Source organism: Erythranthe guttata, chromosome 6 (assembly GCF_056151865.1).
Source record: "Erythranthe guttata isolate IM_541 chromosome 6, IM_541, whole genome shotgun sequence".
NCBI lineage: Eukaryota > Viridiplantae > Streptophyta > Magnoliopsida > Lamiales > Phrymaceae > Erythranthe > Erythranthe guttata.
Window position 1 is genome coordinate 992960 of NC_142538.1, and position 24025 is coordinate 1016984.

The 24025-nt window shown below is 36.2% G+C and overlaps 6 protein-coding genes across 9 annotated transcripts; 5 read left to right on the forward strand and 1 right to left on the reverse strand.

The window, feature by feature from the left end:
• The first annotated feature begins 1082 nt into the window (after positions 1-1082).
• SPDS3 (spermidine synthase 3) lies at positions 1083-5327 on the forward strand. Of its 4 annotated transcripts, none has more exons than XM_012996514.2 (11): positions 1083-1407; positions 2305-2503; positions 2691-2735; positions 3127-3203; positions 3290-3412; positions 3838-3942; positions 4036-4108; positions 4321-4392; positions 4480-4675; positions 4792-4924; positions 5069-5327. In XM_012996514.2, the coding sequence occupies exons 2-11, from the start codon at positions 2326-2328 to the stop codon at positions 5135-5137; spliced, it is 1071 nt and encodes a 356-aa protein (XP_012851968.2). In that variant the 5' UTR covers positions 1083-1407; positions 2305-2325; the 3' UTR covers positions 5138-5327. The 4 variants fall into 4 exon arrangements, 3 of the variants coding, with proteins under 3 accessions (XP_012851968.2, XP_012851970.2, XP_088675368.1); XR_016031648.1 differs by having other exon boundaries at positions 1208-1407; positions 4824-4924; XM_012996516.2 differs by lacking the exon at positions 1083-1407 and adding an exon at positions 1866-2207.
• A 365-nt stretch (positions 5328-5692) lies between these two features.
• Positions 5693-9249, forward strand: LOC105971647 (pyruvate kinase family protein). The gene is made up of 5 exons (XM_012996504.2): positions 5693-6001; positions 6304-6380; positions 6602-7002; positions 7211-8857; positions 8988-9249. Exons 2-5 carry the CDS (start codon positions 6321-6323, stop codon positions 9124-9126), a joined length of 2247 nt encoding a protein of 748 aa, XP_012851958.2. The 5' UTR covers positions 5693-6001; positions 6304-6320; the 3' UTR covers positions 9127-9249.
• A 58-nt stretch (positions 9250-9307) lies between these two features.
• Positions 9308-13008, reverse strand: CNGC1 (cyclic nucleotide gated channel 1). Its single transcript, XM_088819243.1, has 8 exons — positions 12802-13008; positions 12404-12475; positions 11743-12310; positions 11441-11653; positions 11082-11365; positions 10872-10983; positions 10547-10783; positions 9308-10048 (listed from the first exon to the last, which is right to left on the reverse strand). The coding sequence occupies exons 2-8, from the start codon at positions 12430-12432 to the stop codon at positions 9344-9346; spliced, it is 2148 nt and encodes a 715-aa protein (XP_088675369.1). The 5' UTR covers positions 12433-12475; positions 12802-13008; the 3' UTR covers positions 9308-9343.
• Positions 13009-13821: 813 nt separating this feature from the next.
• On the forward strand, positions 13822-17730 carry LOC105971648 (DnaJ heat shock amino-terminal domain protein). The gene is made up of 2 exons (XM_012996505.2): positions 13822-14089; positions 15067-17730. The coding sequence occupies exon 2, from the start codon at positions 15210-15212 to the stop codon at positions 17319-17321; it is 2112 nt and encodes a 703-aa protein (XP_012851959.2). The 5' UTR covers positions 13822-14089; positions 15067-15209; the 3' UTR covers positions 17322-17730.
• Positions 17731-18342: 612 nt separating this feature from the next.
• On the forward strand, positions 18343-21621 carry LOC105971635 (putative trehalose-phosphate phosphatase 7). Its single transcript, XM_088819244.1, has 9 exons — positions 18343-18499; positions 19660-19778; positions 19883-20023; positions 20133-20204; positions 20316-20444; positions 20528-20584; positions 20688-20789; positions 20885-21106; positions 21227-21621. Exons 2-9 carry the CDS (start codon positions 19668-19670, stop codon positions 21371-21373), a joined length of 981 nt encoding a protein of 326 aa, XP_088675370.1. The 5' UTR covers positions 18343-18499; positions 19660-19667; the 3' UTR covers positions 21374-21621.
• Positions 21622-21857: 236 nt separating this feature from the next.
• RCAR3 (regulatory components of ABA receptor 3) lies at positions 21858-23972 on the forward strand. The gene is made up of 3 exons (XM_012996637.2): positions 21858-22226; positions 22861-23076; positions 23452-23972. The coding sequence occupies exons 1-3, from the start codon at positions 22101-22103 to the stop codon at positions 23662-23664; spliced, it is 555 nt and encodes a 184-aa protein (XP_012852091.1). The 5' UTR covers positions 21858-22100; the 3' UTR covers positions 23665-23972.
• The last annotated feature ends 53 nt before the right edge of the window (positions 23973-24025 follow it).

Below are 24025 nucleotides of genomic sequence, written 5' to 3' on the forward strand. Positions count from 1 at the left end.
CTATGTTTTCTTTTTTTGTTATTTATTTTGCATTTGTTTGTTGGCGGAAATTAGATCACGAGTTTCATCGAACACAAATTTATTTTGGGGAAAGAAATTGAAGTGAGGTGAAAATGCAACTAAATATTGCCATAAATTTAAAATTCAAGAAAAAAAATGTGTTCTTTTACTTCATGATCAATTTCGTTATCATCCATATTAAACTGATATTATGCAAAAAAAAAAAAAAAAAAAAGTTGGAAATTTTTAAAATTTAGAAGTTGAGAGGATTTGAATAAAGTTAAAAGGTATATCAAACGGAAAAAAGTGGCATTGATAGTAAAAAACTCGAATTATAACGGATTAGGCCCATTAGTAATTTTCTTGTAAATGGACCTTCATTAGGCTTTTATGAAAAAGTCAAAATTAAAGGATCTAAAATTGACTTGCTCAATTAGGTATATAGATTAAGAAGTTGACATTTCATCCGACAGAGAAAGTGAAGTAGCCATGAGAAACACGCATATCACTTGTCTCTCCCCATTTTGCAAATTTCATGGAATTTCTAAGTTCTAACCCAACATGTTTATTTATTTTAATAAAATATTATTTTAAAACTATAAAAAAAATAATATAAGAATTTGTAAAAATATTTACACTTTTAATTCCCATATAAAACGTTTTTCATGTGTAAGACAAATAATGTAAGCACGGAACACACCACCACCACAAATTCTCTGACACTCGGGCCAAATCATCTCAACATTTATTTAATTTAAACAAAAAAAACAAAATAAAAGATTGATTGAGTCAGTCCATTTTTTCAGATTCTGTAATATTATTTAAAAAATAAGTTAAAGTCCATCAACTAATATTTAATTAAAGTTAATTACAACCCAATCAATAATCCACTTTTCTGGATTCTTTTGGCATCCAATTCCCCCCCCAAAAAAAATTCCAAGCTCAAGAGCTTTTTAACGCATGTTTAGAGGTCGAATTTAATTTAAGAATTATTAATCAGAATATTTATAAGCAGTCATATATCATATAAATTTACATTTCTGTTCTAAAATACCAAATAAATAATATGAAAAATTTACAGTGTCCAAATTAGTAATTTTGTGTTTTTACCACCGACAAATGGTATTTTCAATTTTCAATTTTCACAGTGCTGGAAACATTTTTATTTATTTATTTATATATGTTGAAAGTTCCTGATCAAGCTTTTGGGGGGGAAAACTGGCAATACACGTTCTATAAATTCTCCTCCATTATCACACCAGAGTAGAACAATGGAGAAAATTTGATTCTCTGTTTTGATCTTCGCGCTCAATAGAAAAAAGTTCTTCAAAGTATTTTTTATTTCGTAAACTCTGACGATTCTTTTGCACAATTCCTTTTAATCGCCCCGCCCACAGAGAGCTGCAGGTATGTCAATGTCAATGTCAATGATTTCTTTCTACTCTCTGTTCATGCATTTTATACGTAGCAAAGTGCGACCTTCTCTTTCCTTTTGGGGGTGATAACTGCTAGTGAGCTTTCAGTAAATTTATCGAATTTTCGGAGAACCCTAGCTCGTTTTTTTTTTCTAGTGTGAACGCAGAAACAGTGATTTCGTTTGGGGAAAAAAAGGTATGAATTGCGATCTTATACAAGCAATGGAAGCGTAATTTCAAAGCTGTGATATTTATTGTAGGCGATGTTTGAACTAATTATTTTCTGAGAAACTTGGAATATTTTATAACTAAAATCCATGGAGTCTATTGGTTCTGGCTTTTTCTTCTTTCGTCATCAATTTGTTTTAGTAATCAGTAATTGATTACAGTGAATATTTATTGCTTACTTGACTTTCGACTTTCGACTTTCACTCTGTTTTTTTTTTTTTTTTTTTTTTTTTTTTTTTTTTTTTTTCTCTTTTAAAATAAATGGTAACCAAGCAAATTTGATTTTCGATTATTCTCTCTGTTTCAAGAAGGAAAGAGTTTTAATTATTATTGAAGATAGCGTAAAGATTCTCCTGCTCTTTCTGTGTTATATTTTCTAGCCTTTTACTTGAACTGGTTTTTTATTGTTTTCCTTTTCTTTCACTTAGATTCCTTCAATAACTTCTTCCGCCTATTCTTATTCCTTTTCTTTCAGTTAGATTCTCTCTGTTATATTGTGTTAGCAATTCTTGTTATCAAGACATTTTTATTCTTCACTTTGATCTGTATATTTTGTTGGTTTAGGTGCTGGTCTCTAATTCTTAACCTTTTATTTTTCCTAGTTTCGAACTTCGGTTTTGTTTTGGTGTGAATGTTTGATTTGGTTTATCTTGGCAATCAGAGACTGAGAAACGGATAATATATGGAGGGCAGCACAGGAAAAGGTTTGGATGTGAGGGAGAACGGTGCCAATTGTTCAGACGAGGCTGTTGTTATTCCATCTTGTTGTCTGAAAGCTAAGGCATCTGATCCTGAAGTTGATGCCATATGCCATTCGACGGTTGTTTCTGGATGGTTCTCTGAACATCAATCATCCTCTGGTATTAATACCATATTTGCTATGTGTTTTTCGTTTTGTCTCCTTTGTGGTGGTGGTGGCAGAGTTTCGATGTTCTGCAACGCACCCCCTCTGGTTTTCTTCGGATATACTCCGTAGTTTTGACCATAGTTTTTGTCATATATTTTAATGGTTTAGATAAATTGCTGATTCCCCGATATTTATTACAGATGCAAATTTGACGGAAGTGTATTTCAACAACCCCATGTGGCCAGGTATAGTATAACGTCTCTATGCTGATTCAATAACAGTAATATGAATTGGTTAATATTGATTTATGACAATTTATGGAAATGTTGAATCACTGTCTACTTCATCGTTTAATATTGATTTATGACAATTTCTGGAAATGTTGAACACTGTCTACTTCATCGTAAATACATAAATTTACCGAAGTTGGTTCACATCTCATTGTGTGGGAAGAAATCCAGTTCATTTGATGACCCAATCTTTTGTCTGTCATACAAATCGGATTTATGTGTCAAGCCTATATCTGAGTCACGATTATTGCAAATTGAGGCCAGGAAAGAGCAGATGTTACATATTTGTAAATTGTAATTAATTTCTAATAATTTCTGTACCTAATCGAGGCACGTATTCTTGTAGGAGAAGCACACTCCCTGAAAGTGGAAAAAGTTTTGTTCAAGGAAAAGTCAAAGTACCAAGAAGTTATGGTTTTCCAGGTTCAGCATCTTTCCTTGACTGTGTATTAGTGCAGTTATATAATTTTGCATATTACGAAGCACTTTGACCTTTCTTACACTTGCAGTCCTCAGCATATGGGAAAGTGCTTGTGCTTGATGGCATTGTTCAATTAACTGAGAAAGACGAATGCGCATATCAGGAGATGATAACCCATCTCCCCCTTTGTTCAATTCAGTCTCCGACAAATGTAATTCCTTGTTTCTGTTTTCATTCAAAAGCACTTTTGACGGATTCTGTTGTTTTACAACACCACCGATTGTTGTTCCATGCGTTACGTTTTTGAGCTTTAATACTCTTAATCGTGACTAGTTCTTGTTGGGAAATCAGTAACTGCTTTTGCAGTTGAGATTTCATCTTTAAAATGGAAGTGGCTGCGACTATATTGATTTTTTTTTTCTGCAACTATATTGAGTTCTGCTCTCTAATTCTTCTTCTTTCTCGTTTCCGGTTGAATAAATTTCATCTTAAGAATTACAGATTTTCACTCTTCACGCACAGGATGATTATCAGTGGATCTATTAAACACAACATGATTCAAATTATTAGTTTTTCATGCTCCATTAATCTTAATATATTTACTTTTATGCTTATCTCTCTTCCATGGGAATGCAGGTTTTGGTGGTAGGCGGTGGTGACGGTGGAGTTCTTCGGGAAATTTGTCGTCACAGCTCTGTAAAGCTGATTGATATTTGCGAAATAGATCAAATGGTCATAGACGTGAGTGATCGAAATTCTTCCATATTTTGTAACAAAGCTTCTCTTCATACGAATCTCTCGTGCTCATAGTTATATTTGTCGTCTGTTTTACAGGTAAGCAATAAATTTTTTCCAGAGTTAGCTATGGGTTTTGAGGATCCTCGTGTGCACCTTCATGTTGGTGATGGTATGCACAAAATCTGAGAACTTACATACAAAGCTTAGTTTAGATCATATATATTCTGCTTTAGTTCCTCAAAACCACTCACTCAAACACGTATGTACACAAACAACTGTCCAGAATCGTTTGATTGATTCTGCACGAACAAAGTTTAGTTTAGATCATTCTTCTTTAATTAATGATCTAGTTTTATGCTTAATAAGTTGTGTTCTTCACAGCTATTGATTTTCTACGGCATGCACCTCAAGGGAAGTACGATGCAGTTATCGTTGATTCATCGGACCCTGTTGGTACGTATGACACTCCCAAATTGTACCTGCCTAGATATTATTAAAGATTTTTTAATTTTTTTTTAAATGGGATTTGGTTGTGTGCAGGTCCTGCTCAGGAGTTAGTGGAGAGGCCATTTTTCGAGAGCATTGCGAGAGCATTAAGGCCAGGTGGTGTTCTTTGTAACATGGCAGAAAGTATGTGGCTTCATACTCATCTTATTCAAGATATGGTTTCTTTGTGCCGCCAAATATTCAAAGGTTCTGTTCGTTATGCGTGGGCTAGTGTCCCTACATATCCCAGGTAAATTCTTTTTTTCTTTTTTTTTTTTTTTTTTTTTGTGTGTGGCATGCTTAGCATTGTTATCAACTTGTAGTTTGCAAGATACGGTTGTTATAGTTTCTGCATGTTGTTTACAGTGGTGTTATAGGATTTGTGTTATGCTCAACAGAGGGGTTTCCGTCTGTTGATTTCTTGCACCCTATCAATCCTATCGAAAATTTAGAGGACGCACTTCATTACAGAAGGGAACTTATGTTTTACAACTCTGAGGTATATTCTCTTCTTTGTATAAGCGTTAGCAGTTAATCGGAATGTATTTGCAATAATATTTATATCATATTTTTTCACTGTTAGAGATTACGAATCCATGTTTCATTCACTTACTACTGTTTGTGTATGAATGATTGATGACAGATTCATAAGGCTGCCTTTGCATTGCCATCTTTCGTGAAGAACGAGGTGGAATCTCTTCGTGATTGTTAAATAGCAGCCCGTTTATAGACTAGTTTTTACTCTTTTGTCGATTTTATATAATTAATTATTGGAGGATCTGATTTTAATTGCCTCACTATTCCATGTTGGTTGTTCTGTAATTTGGATATTGGACTCGGTTACGGTTTGTGATTTGCGAACGAGTATATTTTATATATTAAGAAATCGTTTGTTTCATCAACTATTTCTTCGAGGTATTTCTTGAATAAATGACTAAAAGTCTAAAAGGGAGTGTAGTAAAAGTAACATAGTTCCCTAATATGTTACTCTCGTAACCATTCATAACACAGAAACACCCACAAACCCATATTGATGAACGGTAAAAATTCAACCTATATAATCTTCATCGAGTTTAGCATAAAAATATGAAGTAAATAATATCTTCTCAAATAGAATTTTTTGGGGGGCTAAATCGTGAAACAGAAATTTGTTGAGGGGGTAAAGTGAAAATCTGGATATAGGGTAGGGGTCAAAATCTGATTACTATGACAAATATACAGGGTCTAAGATCGCATAAAAATAAATTGAATGTCCCTAACTTGAATTATTGAAATCGGGTTTCAAGATGGTAGCGACTTAAAGGAAAAAGCGTGTTTATGAAGATACTAATACCGCACAGCCTTTGATTCCTTTTGTTACTACTAAAACAGAATCTGGCACGCGCCCTCCACACTCCCATTCATCTCCTTCCTTCCTTCCTCCCCTGATAAATTGATTAGTTTTCCATTCGCACAGAATTTATATACATATAATCATTTACACACAGATCGAGAGAAAACATTAGCGATTCATATTGGATTCTCGACGCTCGGATTTGTGCCGGAACCTTCCATATTTCGCGGCAGCTTCGTGACGGTATGCGTCTTCTTTGCCTGTCTTTTAGGGTTTCGGAAATTTTCGAGACTCTTGTGTTTATTTTCTAGGCTTGGAGATGTTCCAAGCTTCGAAATTGAGCTTCTGACGAATAATCCAATCATTTTAACATCGTTTGTTTTTTTACATGTGTATTTTAATGTCCATAGCAGCTGGTTGAATTTCTATTTTATGTGACCTGTTTTCTTTATATTGTCAAATCCTTGTGAATCACAATACTAAGCTTTATTTGATTCGTTAAATTTGGAATTGTCGATTAATCGACTTATTTTATTGTTTTGCAGGCTATACATCTTGGATAATGTTGACAGGAGCTGTTTCAGTTTGCTCTGTAACTGAACCGATATCACGTTTGGATCATGTGAGTCTCCTTCTCTTTGGTGTTGCATTTTACTCTGTTTTTCCAGTTGTGTCCTTAAAGAGGTGCTTACAATCATTGCTATTTGCTAACATTCTTTTATCATTTCAATTTCCCCGTTTCAACTTCAGACTGTTAGTGACCGTGATTCTCCGAATATATCAAATTATAGAGTTTAGCAGAGTTACTGATCCTAGAAAATTTCTTTTTATTCTGCGTTGCAGGCGAAGTTTCCTGATTTCACCCCGCCAATCTTGTACGGAAACTCCGTCATTCTTCCATCTAAATATGGCACTGAAGTCTCATCTTCTAGAAGTCACATATTTCTTTGTCAAGGCCGAGGGAAACTCACCTCGAGAACTGCTGCATATAGCATGCCACCTGAACAAAATGATGCTCATTCACCTCATTTTACTGATGATCAAGTGTTTCTCTTTTCTGAGGATGACCTAAAGGAGCCAAGAAAGGGAACATCTCCCTCCCTTGTGCAATCGGGTGTTGATTTTCAAACAAATATTTCAAAATTAGGAGACGAGGAGACTCTTCATGATAAGCTGAAGGCGGTTCAATTGCACATTCTAGCAATGGAACAATGGAATGCATCAAGGCTTAAAATGTGTCACAGGTATGCAGTGATACTTTTCTCGATCAGGATTGTTCTTTTTCCACGCATCACCTCGAAATACACTGATTAGATACCTTTTCGAGGGTGTCTTTCAGAAATGCTTACTCATATTTTTGCAGTTGTATAGGGTACTTCTGTAATAGTGTTATTTAAGAACTACCCATATTGCAGTTCCCTAAACTAATGTAATTCTTCATTTAATTGGCAGAAATTACGCCGCATGTGCGACTAACCTATTGCACTATTTGGCACTCAAAAGCCTGGATATAGAAGAGATGAAAGAAGAGCTTTCTTCTGTTGGGCTTTTGAATTTAGAGACTGTAAATGCACATGTTCTTTCAAGTCTTGCTGCATGTATCCAAATGCTAAATGCCTCAAGATTAGATTCCCTTGTCGGCTTAAGCGTTCCCAACAAAGAGCTTCCTGTTCATAAAAACTCGGGCTATAAAAAAATGGAACTGGGAATGACTGCACTGATGAAAAGAGCCTCTTCTAATAGGGACCTACTTCTGGGAGCACTTCAAGCGCAGAAAATGGGCCATATCATGGCAACAGTTGGTGACGAGGCAGTGGAAAACGATACACATATACCCGATCTCATCAATTCAGGGACCACCATTTTCCGTATCAACTGTGCGCATGGAGATCCAGAATTATGGAGTGAGATAATCAGAACGGTGAAGCAATGCTCTCAACATCTGGAGAAACCTTGTCGGATACTCATGGACTTAGCTGGACCAAAGCTTCGAACAGGAACGCTGAAAGATGGTCCATGTGTGGTGAAAATATCCCCTCGAAAGAATGCATTTGGTAGTATGATACGCCCAGCCCAAGTTTGGATTGTCCCACGAGGGGCTGGCCCCCCGCCACCTCACCTATCCCTTGACGTTATTCTGCAAGTGGATGGCCAAGAATTTCTCAATAAGCTGGAAGTTGATGATTCTGTCATATTCTCCGATGCCCGTAGAAAGCGAAGAACTCTTAAGATTTTAAGCAAGTATCCCGTTTTTTCTGGTGTTGGATTCATGGCAGAGTGCAACAACACGGCCTATGTTGAGTCTGGCACGACGTTGCATGTCAAGCAGAAGGGAAGAAACTCTCCAGTTGGCTTTGTGGTTGATGTTCCCCCTGTGGAGCAATTCGTTAGGCTTAGAGTTGGCGATTTACTAGTAATATCTCGTGATAGTTCAGATGAGAATGATACATTACCTCGTTCACCAATCGGGTCCCACAAGATAACTTGCCCGTCTGGTTATCTATTCGATTCCGTCAAACCTGGAGACCCTATTGCTTTTGATGATGGAAAGATATGGGGGGTTATTAAAGGAACTAGCATTTCGGAAGTTGTGGTGAAAGTTACGCATGCTGGTCTGAAAGGTACCAAACTGGGCTCGGAGAAATCCATAAACATACCTGAAAGTGATATTAGGTACGAAGGTCTCACTTCAAAGGATCTTATGGATCTCGACTTTGTGGCTGCACATGCTGACATGGTGGGTATTTCGTTTGTGCGAGATGTTCATGATATTGTTGCCTTGCACCAAGAACTAGCAAAGAGAAGAATTTCGGAGTTGGGGATTGTGTTGAAAATCGAGACTAAAGGTGGATTTGAGAAACTGCCACTGTTAATACTCGAGGCGATGAAATCTTCAAATCCTTTAGGAGTGATGATTGCTAGAGGAGATCTTGCAGTGGAGTGTGGGTGGGAGAAGCTGGCCGATATACAAGATGAGATTATTTCTATTTGCAGTGCTGCACATGTGCCAGTTATATTGGCGACACAAGTTCTTGAGACACTTGTGAAGACAGGTGTGCCTACTAGAGCAGAGATTACAGATGCAGCAAATGGAAGGAGGTAAACAGTAATACGAATGCTTATTTATTAATTTATATTTTTCTTTGTGAAAAAAGAATTGTGTAGTATTATTGAGGATAAAGAATCAATGACTAGGATGTAATGAATTGCTGCCTTTTTTGTGTGACAGGGCAAGCTGTGTGATGCTGAACAAAGGGAAGCATGTTGCGAAAGCTGTCTCGATGCTCGATACCATTTTAAATAGCCAACAGTACGCAAAGGTAAAGGCAGAACTGAAGCCTCTCATGTTATCCTCCCATGTTAACTAGCTGCTGATCAAGTTTCACAAGGTGCACCTTTTCGTTAATTAGGATATGTTTGTTTCTGTACAGTCAGAATTGTATGCAATTGAAAACCCTTTTTTTTAATGATTTTTTTTTTTTGCCTTTCCAGACTTAGCGATACATTTATACACTAAGTGAAGTAGAAGAAAAAATTAAATTAAATTAAAATTTAAATGAAAGAATAATCGAAGTTAAATAATATTCATTCGTCGCCGGCACTGAAATCTGGCTCAGCCGGTTTCTGAAGCAGTATGGGAGATATTCTCCCTGGCTTCATTCTCATCTTTCCCGTACCATTACTCCGCAAACCTCGAAGCGCATTAGCCGCAAATCTAGAGGCATACATCGCCGCACCCAAACTTGGAGAATCTGGCGTCCCACCTTCAGTCAAAGCATCTTGCAATCGATTCTCTTCCCGGCGAAGAGATTCCTCCAGTTTCTTCCTGCAGTACCGCCGCCACGCCGCTTGCACAAAACAAGCTGCCCAAGTCCTCCACTGCTGCGAGTAAAACCTAAACGTATGACGCAGCTGCTTACTGTGCAGCCTCCGAAACTGAGATGCCACAAACTTCAAATCATCGGCTGTTAAAGCAAACGCCTCAACTTCAGATAGGGCCTGCACGGTTCTAGTGGAGATGGGGAGATTCGAAGATGAAGTGGGGTCCAGTGCCCAAGTTAAGAGCTCTTCTCCACAAAAATCTCCGGCTTTTAAATAATCTGAATTGAAAAACCCAGTTCTTCCTCCGTTTGTTGTCGCGGTGAACAATTTTCCACGCATTATAAACAGCATTTCGTCAACTGGATCACCCTCTCGCAGTATGTAGCTTTCCTCGGTGTAGAGTACCGGTTTGAGACGGTCACACATTGCATCCAATAGTTGATCGTCCATTTTCTCAAACATTGGTACCTGAATGATAAAGCTTAAAGTATTCAGCTTCCAATTTTTTTTAGTAATCCCCGTTTCAATTTTACTGGTACCGTTCCGACATCAAATGTGATTTTGACCCTTCTTCTTAATGAAAAAACTCAATACACCTAATTTGTAGTCCTTTGAGTCGATTTTCTAATCCAATTTGAATCAATTAGACCGGATGTTGGTTGAGAAAAAATATGCATGAATAAATGAACACCACCTACAGTTTTTATGCTTTGAGTTTTTGAGATCCAAAGTGTAGCTCACTTATGCATCACTCTCTCAGTCGACATCCAATTTAGCTAATTCAAGTTGAATTATAAGGCCAACTCAAAGGACTACATATTTGAAGTTTCGATTTTTGACAAATTCAGACTGAGAAGGGGTCAAAATCACATTTGAAGTCATAACAATACCGACAAAATTGAAATGACATTTAACGTTTCATATATGATGATTATATGACATGCACGGCTTTCGAAATAAACTTACTCTCTTGAGAAGAGCCAAACAGAGGTGCCGTTTAATATCTCTTCTGAGATCTTTGGGGAGACTATGAATAAGATTCTCCTCATCGACACCTCTGGTTTCTTGCCATTTGTATTGCTCGTAGCTTCTGATTCGCTCCCTTAAACTATCGGGAAGCAAACGGTGAGACATCCATTGCTCCGCGTCTCGCCTTTTGACCCTCATCTCCTCGAATCTCAGTGTTGTCGACTGCAGATATGTCTGTTGCACCAATATTTGCGCTTCATTACAACCTATGTTAGTATAAGCAAACCTATCTAGTATATCCCAACATAGAAGAATAACTCACCTGCATATTTCCAATCAGAAACGAAAATAGCACCAAGCCAGATATAGATATGAAAACTGCAAAGCAGATTTCCCAGATGAAGGTACTTGTTTGAAGGTTCTGGCCAAGGGAGCTGCAAGATTCGATAAAACGAAAATTTACCTAACGAGACCGGAACCTCTAAAACACCACAAAGCACGTTAGTTTCCTACGTTGAAGATAGATAGATACCTTAAATTCTGCAGTCCCCACCAGAAACAATAAAAGAACTTCTTAGAAAAATCTTCTGATTCAACAACACCGGATTGAAGGGCTTCGAGGAATATCCCAAAGTCATAGAGTGTGGCATTAGCATTCTGTACAGGGCAGAACTCATTCAATATTTGGCTGAATCCGGTGTGGTCAGCCCCACAGTAAAATGAAGCTTCTCTGCATGCAGATCCATTCCCACAAGCTTTCTCCCAGCAAGTAGTCTCACGTTCTATTGAAAATAAATACCAGAAGGCTCCAAGCACCTGACAAAATAGCAAAAAATGAATGACGGATCAATTTAATAAACCCCCAAATGAACGCTTAGAATGCACTCTTACGTGACTGGCAAGCATGTAAAGGAAAAGATTGAATGCAGCTCCAGCCCACGCTGTTTCGGTGAGTATGCCGGAAGTTCTAGTGACTTCTCTATATAAAGGGTACACTCGGAGAACCCTCGGTACATATTGAAAGATCACCACGAGTTTCAGCAAATTCTTCGTGTTGAGTGATCTTGCACCTTTCAACTTCGGAATTATGATGAGGATTACAATCTGCAAAAGTAATAATACATGGATGAAATTTCCACGACAGGAACTACTTTGTACCTGAGGAAATGTCTTTTTCTATATATATATATAACCTGAGGAAACGGAAGAACAGCAAGAATGTCGATGATAAAGTAGGAAGACAGATATCTTTTTGCTATTTCCCAGGAATCTTGAACTATGACACCTCTCCCGAATACACGCGAGGGAGGGGCAATGAAACCAGTGCGGAATTGGAAAATAATGTGTACGACGTAAAATATATCAGTAAATGATCGTAAAACGCTTGCAGATATTTCCAAATTTTTATCCGAATCAAGGCATTTTTTGTCGTTGTTGATAATGGGAATGTAGAGAAACAGGGGATCCAACGAGACAGCAATGACACACGACAGTACAAAAATCTTGTTCCATTTCTGCAGAAACGATCCTTGTGGATCGAGGATTTTATTCCTAGACCCCTCGTCATCCGTTAGGAACTTTCCGGAAGAGAAGCTTCTTATGGATCCCGTAAACTTTTTGATTCTTTCAGAGCCAAATTCTAAACATCTCTGAAATTTGCTCGAAACTGAAGATAGCGCTGATTTAAGTTTAGCCAGTTGCAGTCCGCCATTAGACGGAGTTTGCTCGTAAAAACTTTTCCCCGATTTCGAATCCTGAAACCTGTACGGTCAAATACATGAGATTCTAACGTTGGAAACAGAACAATATTGAACAAATGTTACCTAAAACCACAAACAATTATGTTCAACTAACCTTACAAACTTGTAACTGTGGTAATTCATCGATCACTCGAACTCAAACGAGAGTACGTAGAACAAAGGACGTCTGATTTCTGGAAACATAAATGAGAAAACAAATGTACGTATCATATTCAATTCCAATGGTTATAATAGAAAAAAGCACAAACTGAAATAGTAGCCACTTCTTGTAAGACATAAATCAAACACAAAGCGGGCATCAAACTGTAATTGAATTTCTTCCAACACAGCGAGAAATTTCATAAGCAAACAGATTGGGAAAAGGAAGAAGAAGAATTTCAAACCATCACTTTGAACAGCAGTCAAATCATACTCAATTCCAACACAGCAGAGAGAAACTGAGGAATTAATAAAATAAATAAATAAAAAATAGCAAGCATGCAAATGAGAAACCTGTCAACGACGTCGTACGACACTGACAGTGCAGCTCGTGTGAGTATGGAAGGGAAGCTTCGCGAAAATGTTTACTGCAACAAAAAAATTGTTGCGAGCGATTATTCCGTATGTGCGGGTCCACCCTAACAAAATCTTTGGTGGGACCGTTTCTTAATAGGTGCGACTTTTTCTCTACGTCCCGTACCTGCTTTTTCTTAAACTCGCATTTCTCCTTAATAAACTAACCACTTACTTTGTACATTTTTTTTTCTCTCTCTAGTTTTTAATTTGTATTAATTGAAGTTTTTACTTGATGAGAACTTATGGCCTCCTCTGCAAATATGACATTAATTTCAAAAAGAGTATACATGGTCGTTTTATTATTCTAAAATTGTTGAATGTCAGTCAAAAAGAAGTTGATTCAGTCCCACGAGCTATTGAAAAATTAGAAGGATTGATTTATGAGATGACGTTGAAGCTTGACTAATTTGGAGGACCGACGATTAGGCTTGTTGGGCCTATAGGTGAATTGCGAAGTATACAAAGATGATTAATTTTCCAAGCATTTAAATAATAATAATGATATTTAACATGGAAGTGCATTTCAAATATTATAGCTCTTTATTTAGTTTGCATTTCCCATCTTCAATATTTTCCATTAATTCACACATCTCTTTGGGATGTGCTACCAACCTAGCTTATGTACTTTGTCACATCATATGCATATCTTAGTAGTATATTTCATTGTATCCAAATTCATTAAAATTACTTTTTAAAAAAAATCATTAAAATAAAACTTACAATAAATAGATAATAGGAATATCAATACTTTTCCTCTAATTATATTATGTGTTAATGTATAAATGGAAAATGAATGTGTATTAATAGAATTGATGATTTTATACGTAATTGGAATATGAGATGATTTTATTCAATTTTGGAAAGAATGAGTAAATGCTGAAAAACTTTAAATCAATAAAGAAAAAAAAATCAAAAAGGAAAAAAATAAAATACTCTGGTAAAAAGTAACCATAGTTAGGCTCACATGATGAAATTAACCACAGTTAATTCCAAATCTAGTTAGGGGTAACCCTAAGCTTGGTTTAAAGCAAAAAAATGAAACCCTTCACTACTCCATATTTTCAATTTCAGATATTATTATTTGGGCAATTCAGATTTGTTCTCTGTTTAGGGGGTTTGACTGAAAAAAACTTGTGCAGTCCCCCCATTTCAAATTGGTCGGAAGAATAAAATAATTTACAGCCGAATTTTCGATTGCGGCTCCTTCAATTTCCGAAATTAAAGGGTAATTTTCTTTTTTTCTGTTTATTAATTCTATTTTAATAATTCTAGTTGAGCTTGAACAATCTAGGGTTTCTGAGCAGTCTGCGAACGTGAATTTAGTAGTGAATTCGACTTCTGTTTGTTGAACAATCCAGATCCATTCAGTGGTTAATTTCCTTGAAATTTGTTTGTGATTCCGATTTGTGAATTTTAAACCAGTTTGATTGTTTTTTATTTTTTTTTGTTTGTGATTATTGGAATTTTCCTTTTATTTAATGACATTGTAATTAAGTTTGCCATGTGAATAGGGTTATTTTCCCAGATTTTACTGATTTGCTGTAATGTGTGTGTGTGTGTGTGTGTGTGTGTGTGTGTGTGTGTGTGTGTGTGTGTGTGTGTGTGTGTGTGTGTGTGTGTGTCTTGTTTCCATGTTTCCATTAGTTTCGTAGTGGGTGCTATAGTGGTTCTTGTTTGTTCAGGCAATGTTGGCAAGTTCCGATTGTAATTATATGACAAATCATTGAACCACTGGGAAATCATGATTGGAAGTGATGTCATTTTATTAATAAATTCTGATTTGCTAATTTCCTATGAGTAATTAGTAATGGTGTTTCGGGCACAATTGGTATTATTCATGTTCTTTTGCAACATTTTGTAATGTGTTGTTCAATCTCGTCCTTAATTTCTCGGCTATGATGATTGAGTTTTTGCAGCAATTGATCACGACTTAATGACCAATCAATTATGCCATTTCAGAAGAAACTTATGTTTTGATGATATGCTTCTTGAGCATGAAGGAATATACCCTATTTGAATCCATTGATTTGATTCTTGTCTTTCATGGTTTGCTTGGTGTTTTATTGTAACTTGGGATGCCGATAAATTTCGCTTGTTGTATCTATCAGAATCTGATTTGTTGAAGCATTCTTGAGTTAACACCGCTGTATGATTATCACTTGCCTTTCCATCTAAACATACTTTGTATTTTGTGTGAGACAGGTATTCGAAAATTAAAATTTAAGGAAGATCTTTGTTGTCCAAGCACTCAGGACCAATCATTGGTCTTTTGGCGTTCGAATTGTTTGTTGCAGTAGTGTCAATAATAAGGTGAAACTTGTAAGAGGCAGACGATTGGAAAAAACATGGAGTGCAACAGAGATGAAGCCCTAAGGGCAAAATCGATTGCCGAGGGAAAGTTAGAAAAAAAGGATTTTGCCGGTGCAAAAAAATTTGCCTTGAAGGCGCAAACTTTATATCCAGGTTTAGATGGTATTTCCCAAATGTTGACAACACTCGATGTGTACGTTTCTGCAGAGAATAAAATAAGTGGGGAAACCGACTGGTACGGAGTGCTCGGTGTGACCCCATCAGTAGATGATGAAACATTAAGAAAACAATACCGCAAATTGGCTCTCTCGCTGCACCCCGATAAAAATAAATCGGTTTGTGCTGATGGTGCATTTAAGCTTATTTCAGAGGCCTGGAGTTTGTTGTCGGATAAGGCGAAGAGATTGGCATACAATCAAAGACGGGGCTTGAAAGGACTTCAACAAAAAGTTCAGATGAATAGTGGTGGTGGTCCATCAGCACAGGCCAGGCGAAACGGAGTTTTCAGCTTTCCCAACAAGGCAGCAGCATCAGTTCCGAAGGCCCAAAACAATGTCGCTAAGGAATCTTCTAGAGCACATCCGATTCCGTCCGATCAAAGGAATGATACTTTTTGGACCATCTGTCAAAGGTGCAAGATGCACTACGAGTATCTGAAGATTTATCTCAACAACACTCTCCTTTGTCCCAATTGTAACGAAGCATTTATTGCTTCCGAGACAGATCCCCCTTATAATTTTACTAAATCATCAAATCAAGAACGTGTCCCTAGTCGAAATGCTTTTGATCCAGGAAGGAATATTCCGGTTCCCAAGAAATCATCAGGACCATGTGAAGCAAGTTCGAACCCGTTTAGACACCCACACTACCAGCATGATTCGCTTCGCACGGATCCTTCTGTAGCTGCGAAAGCAGCCAATGTTGTTCAGCAGGCACAGGATAAATTGAAGAGAGCATATAACGAATCACATTCATCTGCAGGGTGGGAGGGGTCTTTTAAACAGAGAAAACTAGACGATGATAGTAGTAGATTTGGTATAAGGTTTAATACGGCTCAGGGAAATGGCGGCTTTGGAATGGGTAGTGGAAGTTTACCAGGGTCAAGAATTTACGGTTTCTCCACCACTTGCCGTTCAAACAGTACTAGAGATTTGACACCTGTCGAAACCCGTAAAATGCTGGTTGTAAAGGCTCGAAAGGAGATTCTAAATAAGCTAAGCAATTGGAGGTCAGACACAACAACAGCGAAAGCTGCTGCGGGAAAAAGGAAAAACACGAATCAGAAGAGCAAGAAGGAGAGAAGTAAAAGCAGCAGCGATAGTGTTGATGAAAAAAGTGATAAAAATGCGAATGCGCCTAGTGTAGAGGATCCAGCAGATCCTTTGATGAGTGTTCCAGATCCTGATTTTCACGATTTTGACCAGGACAGAGCCGAAAGTTCCTTTGGAGAAAACGAGGTTTGGGCTTCGTACGACGATGATGATGGCATGCCGCGTTTCTATGCTCTGATTAGCAAGGTGATTTCTAGGAAGCCGTTTAAGTTGAAGATTAGTTGGCTTAACTCGAAAATCACCACTGAATTCAGCACTATGGACTGGGTAGGATCGGGTTTCTACAAAACATGTGGAGAATTCAGGATCGGTAAATACGAGCCGTGCAAATCTATCAACTCCTTCTCGCAGAAAGTCAAATGGACAAAAGGCCCACGTGGGAGCATTTTGATATTCCCCCAAAAGAATGATGTTTGGGCACTGTACAAGAATTGGTCGTCTGATTGGAACGAACACACCCCCGATGAAGTTATACACAAATACGAGATGGTGACTGTGCTTGATGACTATAACGAAGAAAAGGGTGTACGGGTTGCTCCTCTTGTTAAAGTTGTCGGTTTCAAGACAGTTTTTCGCCCTAATTTGGACCAAGAACTGATAAGAAAGATATCCAAGGAAGAGATGTTTCGATTCTCTCATAGAGTCCCGTACCACTTGCTTACGAGTGCAGAAGCTCAAGATGTTCCGGAAGGTTGCCTAGAGCTGGATCCAGCAGCTACTCCGTTGGAACTTCTTCAGGTGATAACAGAAGGTAACGAGATTCCAACGGTGCCTGATAAAGAAAATGCTGAACAAGAGGTAAAACAGTGTTCCTAAAAAGTAGTTTTTATTATATGAGATATATATAGCCTTGGTTGAGAGAGCTCAGGCTGTAAATACAGTTCAACTTCGAAAAGATATTCAAATGACTAGACGCACCGATAGTGGAGATACAACAACTGTTTATTGGTTTTTCCGATTTCACAAAAGCGACAACACTAACTACTGTCCTATGACAGTGCATAGTTTATGCTACCGTTGAAGTTGGCCTAGTTTTTTTTTTTTTTTTTTTCCTTTTGCAGACATAGTTTCTTTTGACTGGGGAAAACGATTAAGATAAGAAATCGGTACATTTTTTGGTCTGATGTCCGATACATATGTGAAAATTATGAAATTATATTATTTGGACAAAACTACATGGTTTATAAGTTGATGTATTTGTTGGCTTTGGCTCTTCTTCTTGAAATCTTTTATGTTGTGTAGGTCAATCGTATAGCGGGTGAAATACGCAGGTATAGCGTAAATTAGACATGTCGGAAATTTCATTATTGTTGTATATCTTGTATGTCTCCTCTTATTTTTTGATTAAAAAATATAATTTTCCTATAAAGAAAATATACAATCATAGAAAAACATGGATTAGGTAGATTATTAAGGATTTTCAAATTAAGGATTTGACCTCATATGTTATGTTCCCTTTACATGTGCTTTCATGTGTAAATTGTAATCCAAATCCCTAATGATTATTTGTGCACGTGCAAAGGCTTCAATGGAAATATACTCTAAATATTTGTATTTTAATTACCTTAAATAAAACAAGATATAAAATTTGAATTAAACATATAAAAAATCTTATTATATATTAATATTAGTCGTATGTAGTATTTGAGAATCATTGACGACCAAATATATGAGAAAAAATAATGATTGAATATATAATATATTTGGGAAGAAGGATATTAAGGTAAGTCTTCTACCCCAATGAATGGAATTCATTAACTCCCCCACAAAATCCGGAATAAAAACACCAAAAGTCCATTCAAAATCAATTATAACTAAAATCTTGACCGTTGATTTTGACTATTGCCCTAAAATTAAACCCCGCACTTATAAATACTCATACATTAGCACCCTACTCCCCTTCTCTCTCTCTCTCTCTCTCTCTCTCTCTAGATATTGGCGTGTGTCTCCGTCACAACTGAAGCTCTGTTTAATTTGTCTCAAGATTTTTTTTTGTAAGTCTCTTATTTCTTTATTCTCATATATATACACACACATATATATATATATATATATATATATATATATATGTATCTATATTTATGTGCCCTTGTGGTGTGTGTGTTCTTTCTTCTACCTTCACGCAAACAGATAAAATAACATACTCAAACACGCTAATGCTCAGTTTCTTGATTCGTTTTTCTTGATGGTTTCCTTAATTCTCTGTTTGTCTCAACAGAATAAGAAATATAGTTGTTCTTTTTTATTATTTAATTTTACATTAAAAAAAATTATATATTAATTTTTATATTATTGGGGGTTTGGCCTGGCCCTATTAGAGAAAAGACCAATAAAAGCGGTTGGCGTCCGTTTCTTGTTTCACTTGTTCCACGCGCTTTACTACGAGTTGTAAGCACGACACTTAACTTTTAAAAAGGAAAACAAATTCACGCACTAGTTGGATGATTGGGGATAGTATATGGCGGTGCTTTTTCTGTTATATAAGGTAGTTATGGGCGGTGCCTCCGCCGCACACGTGTTTCTTGTGGGCCCACTGTTGACCGGGTTAACCAGGCCCATGTTGACTTATTGGCCCACCAAGTCTTTCAACTTTGCTTTTATATTTATTTTCTAATATTTATTTTTATATTTGACTCCGTCCTTGTTTTGAAGTTTTTCCTGGTTATAACATTAGTTTCTAAAGATTTTTTTTTAATAGTAATAAATTCATCCAAACACACACACGCACGCACACGTGTTTGTGTGTGTGTGTGTGAAGAGGGAACAAATAATGGAAGTGGCAGTTGAGGTTTGTGGAGTCAAAGTGCATGCATGAAAACACAAATTATAACTAAACTTAGGATGATTAATTAATTAATTAATAATGTACACATCAGCTTGTATTGTATGTGGTGGTTGAAAAATATGTCCACATATTCATTATCATGCATGTCGGTGTTAATTGAAAATTAGGATGTGATAATTTGATTAAGACCCGCCAAAAAATTAATTATTATTTTTAATCTTCGGACAGTTTTTTTTTTCCAATAGCCATGTAACGTTGAGTCATGTGAGTCTGACTTAAATCTTTTTTATAAAGATGTTACTTTATGTCAAAATCATGTAATTTTTTATTTTGTTTTCTTTAATTTGAATGTGAAATACTTTATTGCAGATAAAGTTATGGTGAAGGAAAATAATATGGAGAAATGGCTACCTGGGCCTCAAGTTGATGGGCCTAGTAATTTCAATAGTGAAGATTCCAATGGAGATCCAACATATATTTCTTGGCTGGTCAGTCCAAATATCCTAATTTAATATATAATTATTTTCTAATTTCGTAATTAATTAATTAATTAATTGAAAAATATTTGGTTCATGCATGTGTTGTTCATCAGGAGAAACACCCTTGTGCAATATCATCATTTGATCGAATGACAAGCGCCGTAAAAGGAAAGCAAGTAGTCGTGTTTTTGGATTACGATGGCACGCTTTCGCCCATCGTTAATGATCCCGATCGCGCTTTCATGTCTGATCCGGTAAATATTAAATATAAAAAAAAAATATTAATTTTTTTTTTAAATTTCATTTCCTGAATTATATAGTTAGATTGTTAATTAATAAAAGTTTCGGTGAACCCTAATTCAGATGCGATCAGCTGTACGTGAGGTGGCGAGGTTATTTCCGACTGCTATAATAAGTGGTAGGAGTCGAGACAAGGTAATATAATTAACATCAAATAATTAATTAATTATTTTTATATATTATCCATCACAATATATTAGTTAATTACATTTATTTATATTATTATATATATATATATATATACAGGTGCATGAATTTGTAAAGTTAGATGAAGTTTACTATGCTGGGAGCCATGGAATGGATATAATGGGACCTCCAGCACTGCATTTGAAATCTTATGATGGCAAATATCAGACAAATACAATCGACGATAAGGTTCGATCGGTTTTATTTTTTTTATTTTTTTCCTTGTAAATTAATTTGATTCAAAGCTAAAATATATAATGTTACGATTGTAGGGCAATGAAACCACACTCTACCAACCTGCAAAGGAGTATCTTCCCTCCATTAAGAAGGTATATATATATAATTATATGTCTCTCTCATTATTTATTTTTTTGTTTTTTCAAGAAATTAAAAAATAATTAAGTGTTTGTGGCTTTTAATTAAATCGATCAGATATTAAAAGAGCTGAAAAGAAGAACGTGCGACGTACCGGGGGCTTTTGTGGAGGACAATATGTTCTGTATTTCGGTGCATTACAGACATGTCTTGGATGAGGTAATTATACCAAATATATACATATATAAGTAGCTTCAAATGCAATATATATATGTAGATACAAATAATATATATTATGGTGTGTGTTACTGCAGGATTACGGAACGCTTGAGGAGATAATAGGAGAAGTAGTGTCGGAGTATTCATCGAGCTTTCATCTAACTAGAGGGAAGAAAGTGATGGAGATTAGACCATCAATTCAATGGAACAAAGGAAATGCTTTACTATATCTTCTCCAAACTCTAGGCTTTTCCGATTCTGCAAACGTCCTCCCAATTTATATCGGAGACGACAAAACCGATGAAGATGCCTTTAAGGTATATCTATATATGTATAAGCAAGCAATAAGATGATATTTCTTTTATTCCTAATTTCTCCCAAAAATCATATATATTATGTAACTAAATATTTTTTATGTGTTGATATTAATTTTGAAGGTACTTAGGGTTAGAGGAGAAGGTTACCCGATTATTGTATCGTCGGTTCCAAGAGAAACCTCGGCTTCGCATTCTTTACGGGATACTTCAGAAGTACTTTCGTTTCTTGTGCGTTTAGCTGCCTGGGGAGAAGATGCATTGTCCTAATATATATATGCAACAACATGTTCAAGTTTTTTTTCTTTTTTTTTTTAATTTTTTTTTTTAACATGTATATTATTGTTTAGTAATATATAATATATAAATATATATAGAGAGAGGTTAATTATCAAGGGAAACTTGGAAGAGGCTGGTTTTTGTGGCCACCATGTGTGTTCCCTTGTTGTGCAGTAATAAATAATATGTATTTGGATTTAGTTTACTATTTATTCATGCAAATGAATTCTTTTCATTCATTTACTTGATTGTTGCAAAATTTATTTGGCTTTATTCTTTTTTTATTTGTGTATTAGTTATGAGTTATGACTATTATTGTGTCAATTAAAGGTGAAATTAGTTTTTTTGTGTAAAGTATTGTAATTATATTATCTATAATATAATTTAGATATAAAATAGGAGTAAAGGATAATAAATGATGAAGAAAAGGACCGGAGCTATAATAGAGATAAAATAGAGGGGCAAATGGGTAAAAGAAAAGAAGAGAAGACTGGGGGGGTATTATACTATTATTATTTCGATTTGGGGAAATGCATAGAAGATGATGATGATGATGGTGAGGCGGCGCACACCTTAATTTTTTCACCACTTCCAACACTCAAAAATGGCGGTGCCGATTCTGTGATCTCGTTAAGTCAATTCGCGAACGGATTACACAACACAGCTTCGTTTTTTATTAACGGTGATCGGAGGGGGGGAATATTCCGGCAGAAATAAGATGATGGACGTCAAAGGAATGAGCGGAGTGGAGATTGAGTATATAAAGAAGCATCACAAGCACGAGATTAAGGATAATCAATGCTCTTCTTTCCTCATCAAGCATATTAAAGCGCCTGTTCATCTCGTAATCTCTTTATTTATTTATTTTTTAATTTTATTTTTTTTTCAATTTTCAACAGTTTTTGCTGCGTAATTGGCTGTGTGTTTTGACATTTTATTTTGATGATGGATTCTGATTGATTATGGTTGGATTTTGATGGATTTACAAGATGTTAGTGGAAATTGTGGAATTAATTTTGTGATTTATTGAGTTTCAAATTGGCAGAAATTTTCGTAGGCTTTTCTCGATTGTCTTTGATTTTCTGTATGCCTGTAACTGGGAGATTGTTTGTTTGGTAATCGGAATACAAGATGTTTGCTTGGAGAAAACTTCTGGTCTTGTTAATCAGAATACATTGCAGCTAAGAATCATTTTGATCATTTTCCCTGTTTTCGCATTGGGGTTAGGGGCTAGGTTTAACATTGTTGGAGGATATGATTTTGGTGCAAGAGCTTTTATTTTCTGGCAAAGAAAGAAATATGTCTGAAAGGTTTAGATATGTAATCTCGATTTTGAGCATATTGACTATGGGCAACCACTGCAAAGTTTTTGAGAGTTAGTCGACCTTTTTTCTCATCTGGTTTTTATGTGTTAGCGATTGTTTGATCTTTAGTGTGTATACATATTGATTGTATCACACATCATTTGTTCATGGTAGGTTTGGTCTCTAGTCAGGAGGTTTGATCAACCACAGAAGTACAAGCCTTTCGTCAGCCGTTGTGTTGTGCATGGAAATCTTGAAATTGGCAGTCTGAGGGAAGTTGATGTTAAGTCGGGTCTTCCTGCCACTACAAGCACCGAGAGATTGGAGCTTCTCGATGATAATGAACACATACTCAGTGTCAGGATTATTGGTGGAGACCACAGGCTCAAAGTATGTACAACTTTCCTTCTCATTTATATTTAGTTTCGAGGGTCTCATTTTAATTCGTTATTTCGTTTCACTTTATTTATGCATTTTTTCCAGGAATCATATCATTCTTAACCTTTGTTGAGAAATTGATTCATGAGGTTGGTTCCCTATCTTCTAAGTTGTACTTGGTGCAAACACAGTTGTGCATTCCCGTTTGTTGGTTTCCAAGTGTAGCACCTTTGAGTTTGTGTTCGTGAACCTTGATTATGCATCAGTTTTAGAATTTTTGTTTTGGAATTAATGTTGTGTTGTGATTCTTTTTAGGTTCTTACAATGTATACCTCCACTATTTGGGTAGAAAAATGAAGAAAATCACTCTTTACGTTTTTCTTGCAGAACTACACTTCCACTGTGTCTGTCCATCCTGAGGTCATCGAAGGGAGACCTGGTACGATGGTAATTGAATCATTTGTGGTGGATGCGGCTGAAGGGAACACGAAGGATGAAACATGCTACTTCATTGAAGCACTCATTAAGTGCAATCTCCAATCACTTGCCGATGTTTCGGAGGCACTTGCTTTGCAGGACAGGACCACTGATTGTAACTAGGATTGTGTCCGTGCACTTTCCATGGAGGAGGCGGCTATTTTCACCCGAGGATGAAGCTCTTTTATAGGCTTTTGAGGCAGAAGTAGCCATTTCATACTATTGGTTTCTGCCTATATTTCTGCATTTTTTCTTTTCTACTATTTTCGGTCTTCTTGTTTGCTGTTTGTATTGTAGTCTTGTTACAGTCATTTTGGAGCTCCTGTTTCTTAGAGCTCAAGAACCACAGTTTATATAAACATATTCGTCGTTTGTAAACAAATCGAAGCCTAGTGTGAGCTGTCAAAATTTCAGGGTTTTGTTCTCGTTTATTTTCCGTCTCACGTTGCTATTGCAGATTTATGTAATGCTGTGTATTCACATG

Bases quoted from the DNA above. Each gene is read 5' to 3' on its own strand.
- LOC105971647 (XM_012996504.2), top strand. From the start codon at position 6,321: ATGTTGACAGGAGCTGTTTCAGTTTGCTCTGTAACTGAACCGATATCA. The intron at 7,003-7,210 runs GTATGCAGTGAT...TTTAATTGGCAG, and splicing joins AGGCTTAAAATGTGTCACAG to AAATTACGCCGCATGTGCGA. The intron at 8,858-8,987 runs GTAAACAGTAAT...TTTGTGTGACAG, and splicing joins GATGCAGCAAATGGAAGGAG to GGCAAGCTGTGTGATGCTGA.
- LOC105971648 (XM_012996505.2), top strand. From the start codon at position 15,210: ATGGAGTGCAACAGAGATGAAGCCCTAAGGGCAAAATCGATTGCCGAG.
- SPDS3 (XM_012996514.2), top strand. From the start codon at position 2,326: ATGGAGGGCAGCACAGGAAAAGGTTTGGATGTGAGGGAGAACGGTGCC. The intron at 2,504-2,690 runs GTATTAATACCA...TATTTATTACAG, and splicing joins TGAACATCAATCATCCTCTG to ATGCAAATTTGACGGAAGTG. The intron at 2,736-3,126 runs GTATAGTATAAC...GTATTCTTGTAG, and splicing joins CAACAACCCCATGTGGCCAG to GAGAAGCACACTCCCTGAAA.
- LOC105971635 (XM_088819244.1), top strand. From the start codon at position 19,668: ATGGTGAAGGAAAATAATATGGAGAAATGGCTACCTGGGCCTCAAGTT. The intron at 20,205-20,315 runs GTAATATAATTA...ATATATATACAG, and splicing joins GTGGTAGGAGTCGAGACAAG to GTGCATGAATTTGTAAAGTT. The intron at 20,445-20,527 runs GTTCGATCGGTT...TTACGATTGTAG, and splicing joins CAAATACAATCGACGATAAG to GGCAATGAAACCACACTCTA.
- CNGC1 (XM_088819243.1), bottom strand. From the start codon at position 12,432: ATGAATTACCACAGTTACAAGTTTGTAAG. The intron at 10,784-10,871 runs GTGAGTTATTCT...TTGGTGCAACAG, and splicing joins TTCTGATTGGAAATATGCAG to ACATATCTGCAGTCGACAAC. The intron at 10,049-10,546 runs GTAAGTTTATTT...TTTATCATTCAG, and splicing joins GTTTGGCTCTTCTCAAGAGA to GTACCAATGTTTGAGAAAAT.
- RCAR3 (XM_012996637.2), top strand. From the start codon at position 22,101: ATGATGGACGTCAAAGGAATGAGCGGAGTGGAGATTGAGTATATAAAG. The intron at 22,227-22,860 runs GTAATCTCTTTA...TGTTCATGGTAG, and splicing joins TTAAAGCGCCTGTTCATCTC to GTTTGGTCTCTAGTCAGGAG. The intron at 23,077-23,451 runs GTATGTACAACT...TTTTTCTTGCAG, and splicing joins GTGGAGACCACAGGCTCAAA to AACTACACTTCCACTGTGTC.